A 12,808-nucleotide genomic window follows, 5' to 3' on the forward strand; every position below is an offset into this window, starting at 1 on the left:
TTTTTTTTTTTACTCCCTCACCGGTGCCAGCCACTTCCGATTGTCGTGTATTATCAATTTCTGATGAATGACCCACGGTGATTTTGCACGGCTTCGTAATTTAATATATTATTTTTATCGTACAAAGGACGCCGGATTGAAATTGGATAAAATATAATATACGAAAAACTGACAAAGTTTTCGCAGTTGTTTGGTTAAAATTGAATGTTTCCTCAAACTGCTTTGTCTCCAATTTTGCATGTATTACCGGGGAATAGAAATAAATCCTTAGAAAATTCGCCGGAACTGTTTACAGGATATCTATCTCTAGATAGTTTAAACCTTTTATGTTTTTCGGAATAAATTTACCAGAACGTTCGTGTTTTTGACCAGCCGTGTGTTCTTTGATGAAATTGAAAGTTGTCAAAATATTAATTTAATTTACATAAACAAAAATTTTATCAAAACATTTTTTTTAAAATATACTCGTGAAATTGATGTAAAATTATTCTCAAACAAATCTGTTTGATTTAATTAATCAAAAATGAGTTTAAACAAGATAAAAAAAAATTAACTTTAATAATTGACTATGTTAAATATTAATTATTATAGTCAAGCTACTCTCAAAATTAGGTATTGTAAATATTACCATTATAAACATAAACTCATTATTACTATTTTTACTGTCATTTTTTTGTCCATTAATTTTTTTTAAATAAATTTGCTGCGTATCATCTGTAGTCACGTGGTCTTTGTAAAACTATTTTATTATCAATTGTTTAATTGATGGCGTTAATTTATATTGTTCATATTGCCATCTATTTTGTGTTAAGAATATAATAATTAATTTTAAAAATAAAATACTTTAAATAATAAAATAAATTTACCACAATATTTTAGTTTTTGACGTCACTGACAATTATAATTTAATTAAAACAAATAAAAATAGACTATTTTCAACTAGTTAAATAAAATAGAAAACTTTTTTTTAGAGGATACTAATCAATTCACTATAAGATTACTCTAAAATAAATCTGTTGGAATTAATTAATCAGAAGTGATTTGAAACCGAATGAAAAAAGTATATTAACTTTTATGTTAAAATAAGTAAGAACTTATTTATTTAACTACTGTCAAAATTATATATACATAAATATTATCTATTATTACTATATTTATTGCAATAAGTCAATTAATTATTTTAAAGAAATATACTGCATCATTTATAGTCACGTGGTCTTTATAAAATTATTTTAACTATTGTTTAATAGATGGAAGTAATTGAAATTTTTGATATTGCCATCTAATAGTTATTTTATAATACTAGTACAACATTTTGACATTAAGTTTGGGAAAATAATAATTAATTTTGACAATAAAATGCCATGACGTTTTTTGAAACTGACAATTCTAGTTTAAAACAAGAAGAAAAATATAAACATTGGAAAAATGAAATAAATAAAATGAGAAATGTATAAAATTAGGAAAAAATGTTACACATTACATAGTTCTAATTTTGAAAAATTAATAGTTGGTTTTAAAATTACATTTTATTGATTATTACATTTTATTGATTATAAGTTAAAGTGATATATGATTTAATTAATAAAAAATTAGATGAGACACAGTAAAAATGGTTTAATCGATCAAGAAAAATTGAAAATTAATCATTTGAGAATTACTGCTGATTTAAATAATTGAATTATTAAATGTTAAAACCATCAAAACTAATTATTTATATATTTTTACATCAATTATTAATATTTATATATTGGTATCAAATATTAATTATCAATTAGAGGGAATTGGAAGTAATCTAAAATTTTAGATATTTCGAAACACAAAATTGAGAAATTATTATTAGAAATCAAAAATAATATTATAAACAACTAAAATTTTATCTTGTATTTTATTAATTTCGTAGAAATATATGAGGTTTTAAATTAGATTAAAAATATATTAATTTTGTAGAAATGTGAGGTGTAAAATTAGGTTAAAAATATCAGATTAAATAAAATCAACAACAATCGATGTAAATTTTAAAAATAATTTTTATATATTTACATATATGCAACAACATAAAATTGAGTTTAACTTATTTTCATTAAGCAAAAAATGCATCATTTCAGAAAAATTTACTTTACAAAAATCCAATTGTTTAAATAGTTGTCACTTAATATTTTTAAATATTAAAAATGGGCTGTGCGTTAAAAATAATAAATAATGTTTGTATAATATTATAGAGTTAATATGGAAAAATATGTGTTTTTAAATATAAAAAAGTTGTTTCTGTAAGAAAATATTTAGAAAAATATATATTATATTATATCATTTTTTAATTTTAAATTTTAAAATATATTGCTTGTAAACAATGTTGACCTTTGACATATATATTGGTATTATTTTTAATTAAATATTTCTTTAATATATTGGCCCAATTTATACTATACTACTAATAAATAAAAACAAACGTTCCAGAAGAGTAATTTTTAGTAATACATTACAATATTAAAGGTAGATAAAATTTATAAATTTATTGGGTCGAAAACTTTATTCAGAAAAAAATTATAAATCAAAATAAATATATTATATAATTTTTGACAAATTAAAAATAATAAATAATTGCTTGATGTTAATGTTTTTAAAAGGAAAAACAAGCTTCAAAATTTAAAATGTGCAGTCAATTATAAATAACTGAAAATTAATTATTTGTAACTACAAATGATATAAATAATGTGATTATTTATGCATTGTTGATTAAATTTGTTAAATGTTTGTGTATAAAATTTATTTAACGGCATTATTTATTTAATAAAACAATTCCAATTTTAAAAACTTAGAATTTAAGAATAAAATATATTGTTCACTTTGTTTATATAAAATAAATTTGGACACGCAAATGTTTATAATTTATTTTTATTTACCTTGATAAATTTCTTCTTCAACAAACTGCGCCAGATTAATCCTTATTAAAATAGAAACATTAAACCTTTTTAGAACAGGAATTTCCTTTCAACCGCGAGATTATAGTAATTTAAAAAGATCAGGAACAAAACCGGGAGTTCCAGTAATGAAGTATGATGTATTGAATATGACGTGCCAGATTAAAGGGACGTGATGCAGAGGTTTTGGTCAAGTAGACATAGAGTAGACGTAGCACAGACGATATCTGCAGCGTGTCTAAAGAAACCTGTCGCGCCGAGAATCGCTGTGCGCGCGTTAAATCACCAAAAACGATTTTAAGTTCAATTAAAAAATTAAAAAACAAAATTAACCGGAGTGTGTTTATGTTGACGCGGCGCCGTAACGTACCTGCTTTGGCGGCGGGACTGCTGTGGGTGATGGGTATCTTGCCGTTGGTTTCGATTTTGGTCGGCACGGGCAGAAGACCGGGGGTGGACATAGCGGTCATCGCTGGAGCTGGCATCATCAACGTGGACATGGTCAACATCTTAAGTACGATAGTACGCGAGTCGAGGTGTACAAACAACTAAAGTCTGGCTTTACAAAGTCTCACTCAGCTTCATAAAGTCCTACATCTGCCGAAAACAATCAAAAAATCGGTCCGAATCCGCAAGAACAACACCACCAAGCAACGGTCAGCCAGATACAATAAGAAAATACAGATGGAAAAAGGGGAGACTAGCGCAGCGCGTTGCGTTCTATTTTCCGCGTGTTGTGGTGCGGTGTGTCGGTTGGCTGGTGTATACTAGCCGCACGGCTCGCAGTTACTCGAAGACTGCGGAACTCGCGATCGTTTCATGCCGTCAGTCCGTCGGGGGTGGTAGACGCAGGGGTGGAATGTAACAGTGGCCGTGTTACTCTGAGCGGTGCCAGTGGATGATTTCAACTGCGGCAAAAGCACGGCTTCGGCGCTCTCCACCGTCCCGGCTTTATGTCGTGCGCCGAGTTGGGCCCTCCGCTAATAATGACACATATAGGCCCCCATGCCCTGTGCCCTGTGCCCCCAACATTACTCTCCACCGACTACCAACTAGCCACCGACCACCATAAACCATCGAACAAACACCATCAGTTAAAACTGCACACGTTCACGACGTCCCTCTGATACTATGACAAGCTACGGTTTCGCAGCTAGTCTTTAATTTATTCTTTGGTGCAACTGCAATACCGATTATTTGACCATCACTAACTAGGCCATGGTCGGCCACTCGGTCCCCCTTTATTTCCTTACTCTGCATCTTTCACGAACAAATCACATACGCATTTATTTTTCGTTACGACAAACACAAATTACACAGAACGTTCACTCGACGCTGGTAAACGTCCAAGTTTCTTTTTCGAACGGCTGAGCCACGATCTGGTTTTGATCAAAGAAGTTACACAACTTCGGTGTCGGTCAGTGTATGGACGGATGACTGGGTTTCACAGGATTTGGACACCAGTGGGTGTAAACAATTACCAAACAAGCACCAAGCAAATATCACTTTTAAAACCACCCCTGCTTTGTCATATTTAATTTTAAAAGGTGACTTACCCTGATGACTATCGATTACTTTACCTTAACCAAATTTTCAACCACGTACTTTGTTCCAAACCTCCGAAGCTTCAATTAACCTGTGCATCTACAAGTCTTGATTTGTATTTCGTACCGATAAACAATTTTAATTAAAAACTACGGACGGCAAAAATCTTTTTAATTAATCATCAAATTCCTTATCAATTAAAACCCGCCGATACTTAAAGTTACGATCTGCATTGCGCCGACTGATCCCCCATTGTCTTCCTTGTACGTCCAGATGTTTATTAAAAACCTACGACGTATCTTTTTAATACGAACGGCAGAAACTCATCGATAACAATCAGGTATTAAAATGTCCATCCATGGTAATTTGAACTTAATCAAAAAATGCATGTCTGTGTTACTACGCCAGTTTCATTTTCAGCTTCCCTTTAATCCATTCTTTAGATACAACTGCAATACCGATTATTTGACCATCTGCAACTAGGCCATGGTCGACAACACAATTTTCAGATATTTCGTTCGCATCTTATGTGTACGAATCACGGATACGTTTTTGGAGTTTTACATTACGGAAACTTTATGTGAATGCCAATTTTCGCTGTGCTTTAACAAGTTTTATGTTTGAGATGGATGATTAATATTAGTTTCTTAAAACTGGTCGCCAATTTAATTAACTGATTTGTTTGGAATAGACTAGCAACATGAAATATGCCCTTAAGTGGTAATTAAAATGATGGATTTGACCCTTCCTTGATAATTTTCAACTATTTTAATTCGTATCGTATACGTAGAAATTACATTTTGGGAGTTTTACATTATAGAAATTAAATTTAATGCTCAATGTTTCAATGTTTGTGTCAACTCACCTAATTAATTAATTTCTTTGAAGAGGAGCAGTAAACTGAACAAGATGAATTTGGTTATTTTTCAACAATTTTCAGACATTCCAATCCCATCTTATATTTGGTAAACATGAGATGGGATTGAGAGTTTTACATTATAAAAGCTTTTCTTAAACCCTAAATTTTACTCTACATTTTCAACTTTTGTAGTAGAAATGGGTGATTAAAGTTAACAATACATCTTAAAACTATTCACCAATTCACCTAATTATCTTATTCTTTTAAAGTGGGTGAGTAAAATAAAATATACCCTCTAGTGAACATTCACAAGATGGATTTGATTCTTTTTTTAACAATTTTCAGATATTTCATTATAATCTTATATCTAGAAAATTCAAGATATATTTTTGAAGTTTTATATTATAAAAGCTTTCTTTAAACCCTAAATTTTACTTTAGTTTTTCAAATTTTGTGGTAGAGATGAGTGATTAAAGTAAAGAGTACATCTTAAAACTCTTCACCAATTCACCTAATTAGCTTATTCTTTTAAAAATGAAATATGTCCACCAGTGAACATTCGCAAGATGGATTTGATTCTTTTTTTAACAATTTTCAGACATTCTTTCATACATTACATCCAGAAAACACAAGATATATTTTTGAAGTTAATTAAATCTTAATTTTTTGCGTAATTCTGAAATTTTTGTGGTGGACATGGATGAACGGAGTAAAACAGTGCATCTTAAAGCTGATCAGCAATTCACCTAATCAATCGATTTCTTTGAAATGGACCAGCAAAATGAAATACGCCCTCCAGTGATCATTAACATGATGGATTTGACCCTTTTATTTTTGTAACGCCTATTTAAAGTGCCAATACGGTTCAACTTAAAGTTCAAAGTGTAGGTTATTGATTTTATTCATGAATAAAAACTCAATGCAATTGACTTTTAATTTGTCAAACTGATATACATTTAATTTGTTTATTAATAAATGGAGAACTTTTATAAGGAACTCAGATTAAATGTTATTGAAAAATCAACAACAGGTGGAGGCAGTAAAAATTAAACGGTTTAAAAATTATCTTAAATAAAAGAACGTTGGCGACATATTGGTTTTTCGAATAAATTAGTTTTGAATGAATAATTCGCTGAGTAAATAATAATAACCTGAAGGAAAATCACATTCGGTAACAATTGTGTCACGATTTGAATATTTCTGAAGATCATGCAGATTGAAATCGTTTATACCTATATCAAATGTGAATTGGTTATAAAGCTTCAAAATAAATGACTGTATGTGCATTTTACTGCACAATCAAAATTTTATTGTGCTAATTAAAACTCAAGTGGTTTCAAAATTGAGTGTGTTTTGAATGAAATTTTAGGTATGGTAGTTATTTAGTTATTTGAGGTGTGTTGTTTCCAGATATTTAGAACTTAGTTTCAATCTGTTATCATATAGTCAAATAATAATAAATTATTTTAACTTCAACAAACATTTTAAAAGTTGGTGGTTTACAGAAGTATTTTGCTTTGTTTATTCAGCAGTAAAAGTGTTTTAAAAGACATAACGATATTAATTATATTAGTTAGTGGAAATTTAATTTACGTTTTCAGTTTATGATTTATTTGAGGAAATTTTTATATTATATTTTAACTGTTTTATATTATTTGAAAGCTTTTTTAAAGTTCTCTCTGTGCTATTAACTTTTGTAATAATTTTTAACAGATGTTGCCTAAATCCAACATGACTAATTTTAGACTGTGGGATAAAATATGTTAATAAAGATAATCTAAAAGGTCAAAATTTGGGATCAATAATGAAGAAAATCTAAATAATTCTTCTCCTGAAGAAAATAAAGCCCCTTAAATTTAAATTTCTAAAATTGTTTTTTACCCATATTTCTGTAACCTTTGGCCCAATCGTGTTTAAATTTAGTATGTATTATCGTAAAATATGAACGTACAATTCAATATAATAAACTTTTTTCATAATGACACAGTAGCGTATATTCTGGGGGATGCCTCCCTTTTTCTCGCCCTATTTTATACGCCACTGACATTTTTTAAAACTATTATCTTTTTCATATTCTTTGCACAATTTAGAACAAAAAAAGGTTCTCCTGATTAATATTGATTATAACAGCCGTTCTTAAGGTATTACACCTTTAAAGTTTGAAGAAAATTGAAGTGAACATTAAATATGAAATATCTCAAAAACGGCTGTGATAATCAAAATTAATCAAGAGCACCTTTTTTCTTCCAAATTATGCAAAGAATATAAAAAGCTTAATAGTTTTGGAAAATATTCAGTGTCGTGGAAAATAAGGCGAGAAAAAGAGGGGAACCCCCTGAGTCTACGCCACTGTAACAATATGGAAAAAGTTTAATACATTAAATTCTAGGCACATATTTTAGGATAACACATACCAAATATAAAAACGATAAGACCAACGGTTATAAAAATATGAGAAAGAAATAATTTTTGAAATTTAAATTTGAGTTTCTTCGTAATTAGACGTGTTGTAACTGCTCCAAAATTTTAGAAACACTTACATAAACTTACAGTAACAAAATATATAGTTATTTAAAACAAATAAGACTAAAAGCAATATCCGTATGTTGAAAATACAATTAAAAGTAAAGTATGAAAGCGGTCACAGCAAAAAGTTAAATGAATTGTTCGGTAGGAAAGCAAGTGACAGATATCTACGTCTAAATTGTATCAGCAACCTGTTACATAAGCTCACAACATTATTTTGAGAAGTTTAATTATCCTGGTCGGCCTTTTGCCGCATTGTTTGGAAAGTATTTGTGATCGAAAGTTCTTACAAGTTTCAGATGAACACACACAGACACACACACCCATACAGAGACAAAGAGAAGGGACGATAAACGACTCTATCACTTTTCTGTGTGACATATCAACATCTCCTTCCCTAAGATATTTGTTAGATTACTTAAGAAAAACAAAAAGGAGTTTTATGAGGCCGCGTCCATTCCTGTAAAAAGATGTGTAATATATTAAGTGAAAACATGAACGGAAGTAATGTTTGTGCGGGTATCGATTTTTAACTTTAAATGGCGAATTTAAAAGTAACGTTCGCGGCGAGATTTCACATGTTCCAGTGGAAACTTACGCTGATAAAACAAAAACGTTGTATATTGGGCCGTTGGTATGGGAGTTCAGGTTTGCCAACAAGAAAATTTCGACTCGCGCCGTTCTGTGGTTCCATTTCCACCTTCCTCCTGCGGGTAACTTATCTACCTCAACATAATGTCCCCGTCAGATCGTCAGGTTTCACCCATAAACACTGTATGAAGTCCTACGCCTCGCAACCGGCGTCACTCGCCGAGATCCTTTTATCCCATATGAAAACCATTTACCGCCGGACAAAACTCTCTTTAACCCACATTAAACAAATACATGTATACGCGAATTTGTTTAAATGGCCGCGTTTATACACAATTTAACCAATATTATGTCGCGGAAAAAAACTTTATCTTTCATCGTTCCGTTTTATTGGGCGCGTATTTGTAATGTTTACCGACCAAATTACTGATATTGCGTGTTAATAAAACAATCCGAAACGTTTTTTTTTTATTTTATTTTGTTGGAGAAAAGCTTTATTTTTTTATTTAGATAATACTGGTTTTATGTTTGTTGTTAATTCATTATTTGTTAGTTTACTTAAAATATAAATTGAATGATAAGTATTTTAATTTTTAATTAAATTATTATACAAAATAAACTTGTTTTTTGCTTTTTATTTATAAAATTGAATTATGTTATGAGCTCAGTTTTTTAAAGTTTATTTATTAACACTCACAAAGTTTATAAAAAAAAATTATTCCAAAATAACTTTAGAATCCCAGTTTTTGATAATAACTGGAAACATAATTTGTTATAAGAGTCTAACCGAATAAGGAAAAAACAAATTTAAACTTAAGAAAATTAATTGAGTGAATTTATATGTATTTATTTATTTACAATAATTGTCTTTAACAAAATAATAATATTAATAATTGCTTATGATAATATTTTAAAAAAATATTAAAAATAGTTTTTTCAATAAAATTAATAATTAGAACATATGTGTTTGACTTATAATAAAGCATATTTTTGTTTGCTTTTTACAATATTCAAGAAATTTCTTATAAAATATTTGACATTGAGATAGAAATTTTTAACAAAAAATCAACTGTGAAGAAAAATTTACCTCCTTTTTCGTAATAATTCCAAAAAGTTACTTTACATATTTTATTTGAATATAAACACTATTGTCATTTATTCAATTATTTTACACATTTTAAGAATAATCTATTATAAAAAAAATTGAAATTATTTCGTTAAAATTTGTTATATTTCTTAGAATTTTTAGAAGAATCCTTTAAAGAAAAAATGTTAAAAATATAGATTTTTTCAAAAACCTTAAAATTTTAGTTAATTAGAATTTTTTAAATGAGTTTTGACTCACTAATATATATATATATAATATAAAAAATAATAAAAATCTTTCAAGTTTGTAACAAAAAACATCTTATTACAAAAAAAAATAAAATTAAATAGTTTATTGGTAAAATTATTAAACGTAAGTTTTTTATTAACAATATTTTTGTAAATATATTTAATATTAAGTTAAAATAATTCGCAATAATTCTTTTATAAAAAAAATAAGTATGAAACATGATATTTAAAAGAATTTAATTAATTTAAAATCAATTTATCTCTTTTTTCTTGATATTCTAATTGGATTATATTACAAAAAGTTTTCAGTTTATTTTAAAAATGAATATTATTATCCAAATTACTTAAAATTATTTTACATATATTACAAGTTTTTAATTAATGCTTCTTTAATGAATTTATGCCAAGTTTTAAAAAACATACTTTTAGGCTTCATTTCTCAAAATATTTCGTATTTAATCAAGAATTAAAAAAAAAAGTAAATGAAAAATTTAGTTTTTTCCATTCTCTCATTTATTAGTTAAATTAAAGAATTAAAAAAAAAATGTCAATAAAATATTCCTTCATGAATGTCAAAATTAATAAATATCGTTTTTCTATTTTCTTTATTTTTAAAAATCTTAAATTTCTGATTATTTCGATCACATTAAATTTATAAAATTGTTTGCAGCAAACAACAATGCATTTAAATTTGAATTTTTTCCCTTTTTTCTTTAAATATTAATAGAATTGTGAACTTAGAAGTGTTTAAATATTTAAAGAAAATCAATTTTTAGTCATTAATTTTAAAATTAAATTTAAATATACAAAATTATTTTAAGAAATAATAAAAAAATAATAATTTTCAAATATTTACAATTAATTATGATTTTTTACTATTTCTATCTTTTTTCTATGTTTTTGTTATTTGCATAATTCTAAATCTACAAAAATCTTGAATTTCAGGTTAGTTAGAGTTTTTTTTTTTAATTAGTTGTAATCAGAAATTAAATTAAAATTTTGACCATAATTAAATTTAGATTTTCAATAATTCTAAAACTATTTTTCATGATTCAATATTTTTTTTTCTTATTTGTATCATTCAAACTCTACTTTGGTTTTTATAATTAGATTTAACTTAAATTAAATTTAAATTCAGTAAAATAATAAAAATAAATATTTTATGAGAAAATTAAACAAAATATATGTCTGTAAAATTCATATATGAGAAGGAAACAAATGAATACAAATAAAATTTTACATCCTAAATGTTTACTTGGTTGATTTTAACAAATTATATTTTTTAAATTCTATATGTAGTATTTTTTCATGTAAATTAAAAGACATTTTTCAGATTTTCCCTGAATAGATTTACTTATCCTTAAATAAAAGGGTTTCATAATGGACATAGATTCAACTTGCAAAAAACTAGATAAATGAAATGTGACTAATGGCGGCATATATTTTAAATGGTTCTTCCATTGAATCGCTTTATATTAAATTTATCTCATAAATGCAATAAAACCATTCAATAATTTTATTATAGCTAAAATCTCTACAATTTATTAATAAAAAATCGCAATAAACAGCGATGAAAAAATGAAAATGGATGTTAATAAAATTACCGTTATGCCGTTTTATTTTGCCGTTATAGAACATAGAAAATAGGGTAAATTAATATTTCTAAAACGTTTTGAATACTTACACAGTGAAATTATTATCTCCACAATGAAAGTCCAATAAAGTGTAATAATAACAGACTTGTTTATAGTCAATTAAAATATATAAATGCGATAAAAGCGGATGAAGCTCGTAAAGCTGCATATGCGCTCTTTTACTCGTTTTAGATTAATTCCTTTGTTGTGGGTCCGCGGGGTTGTCTGGGAGAAAATTAACTTGTTTCCAATTGCGCAAAAGTTGGCGGTTTCTTTTTATAAAGGGCAAATACGGCCGTAAAGATTTATTATTTACCTCATATAAAACATACGAAACGTATTTATTTTTTAAACAAGTTGTGAAAAGCCTTCAAGTGATTGTGCTTTGAACGTTCCAGCACAAAAAACTAGAAGAAAATTATATTTTTGCGGATTGTGTGTGTATGTTCTTGTATTAAGGGTTGAGAAAAAATTATTTTATAATTTATTTCGTGAAATAATTGAATAAATAATTAGATTATTAGTAATGCGGTTTTTCAAGAGGTGTTGCATATGTTGTGTGTGGGAAGTGACCGATATAATTGTGCAATTTGCTGTTAGTTGCTGCTTAGTCGGCCATCCTCCTAGGCTATAGACATTGCTGTAAACTATGGTTATTCAACATTTCATCTCCATTCGATGTTGGCCTACATTTGCTGATATCATACTCGGTGATCCAGTTCTGAGCATTTTTTCAAACATATAGATGTTTCCACACTGGGGATGGTTTATGATATACTGTGAGGTGTAATAAGTCGTTTTTAAGGTCTTTCGGTACCTTAAGTGACAAAACAAATAATATAATATACACTCAACATTTCTTTCTCCTAAATAATCAGGATAGAATTTTTAATAATATTTAATAACCCGTATTATTTTTTTTTTTCAAGTTAATAAAGTTTTGCAGTCATTTATTTTTATTTTTTTAAGAATATATTTGATTGAAAAACCTAAATATATCCATAAAATAATTAATAAAAACTTTTAAATAGATTTTTTTAAAACTAATTTATAATTTATATTTGTATATATGAACTATTTCTTTATGAAAATATTCTATTTTAATTTTTTATAAAATTTAGAAAATTCGAGAATATTTTTATTTTAATGACGAAATAAAAAATCTGGAATATATTATAAAATATATTTTGTATAAATAAAATTATATTTGAAATATTAAATTTAAAGAATTTAAGAAAATAATGGTTGAAAATTAAAGACTTAAAAACAATTAAATAATAAAAAAATATTTCAAAATTACCAAAAATATATGAGAAGAGACAAAATTTAAAATGAATTTTTCCCTTTTTTTTCTTAATATTTAAAATTTTAAAAATATTTTATGGCTTAATTTCTTA

At 27.0% G+C, this 12,808-nt stretch overlaps 1 protein-coding gene across 3 annotated transcripts in view; it reads right to left on the reverse strand.

Annotated features, from left to right (window-relative positions):
• LOC109596794 (cytotoxic granule associated RNA binding protein TIA1) overlaps nucleotides 1–12,808 on the reverse strand; it is a 401,587-nt gene that overhangs the window by 67,092 nt on the left and 321,687 nt on the right. The window contains exon 1 of one of the 3 annotated variants that reach the window (XM_020012383.2): nucleotides 3,292–3,397. The exons of the other annotated variants lie outside the window; for them this stretch is intronic. Coding sequence (XP_019867942.2) covers nucleotides 3,292–3,391 — 100 coding nt within the window. The 5' untranslated portion in view covers nucleotides 3,392–3,397. Of the gene's footprint in view, nucleotides 1–3,291; nucleotides 3,398–12,808 lie in introns of those variants that run through there. 3 annotated transcript variants of the gene reach the window in all.

Source organism: Aethina tumida, chromosome 1 (genome assembly GCF_024364675.1).
Source record: "Aethina tumida isolate Nest 87 chromosome 1, icAetTumi1.1, whole genome shotgun sequence".
NCBI classification, from domain to species: Eukaryota; Metazoa; Arthropoda; class Insecta; order Coleoptera; family Nitidulidae; genus Aethina; species Aethina tumida.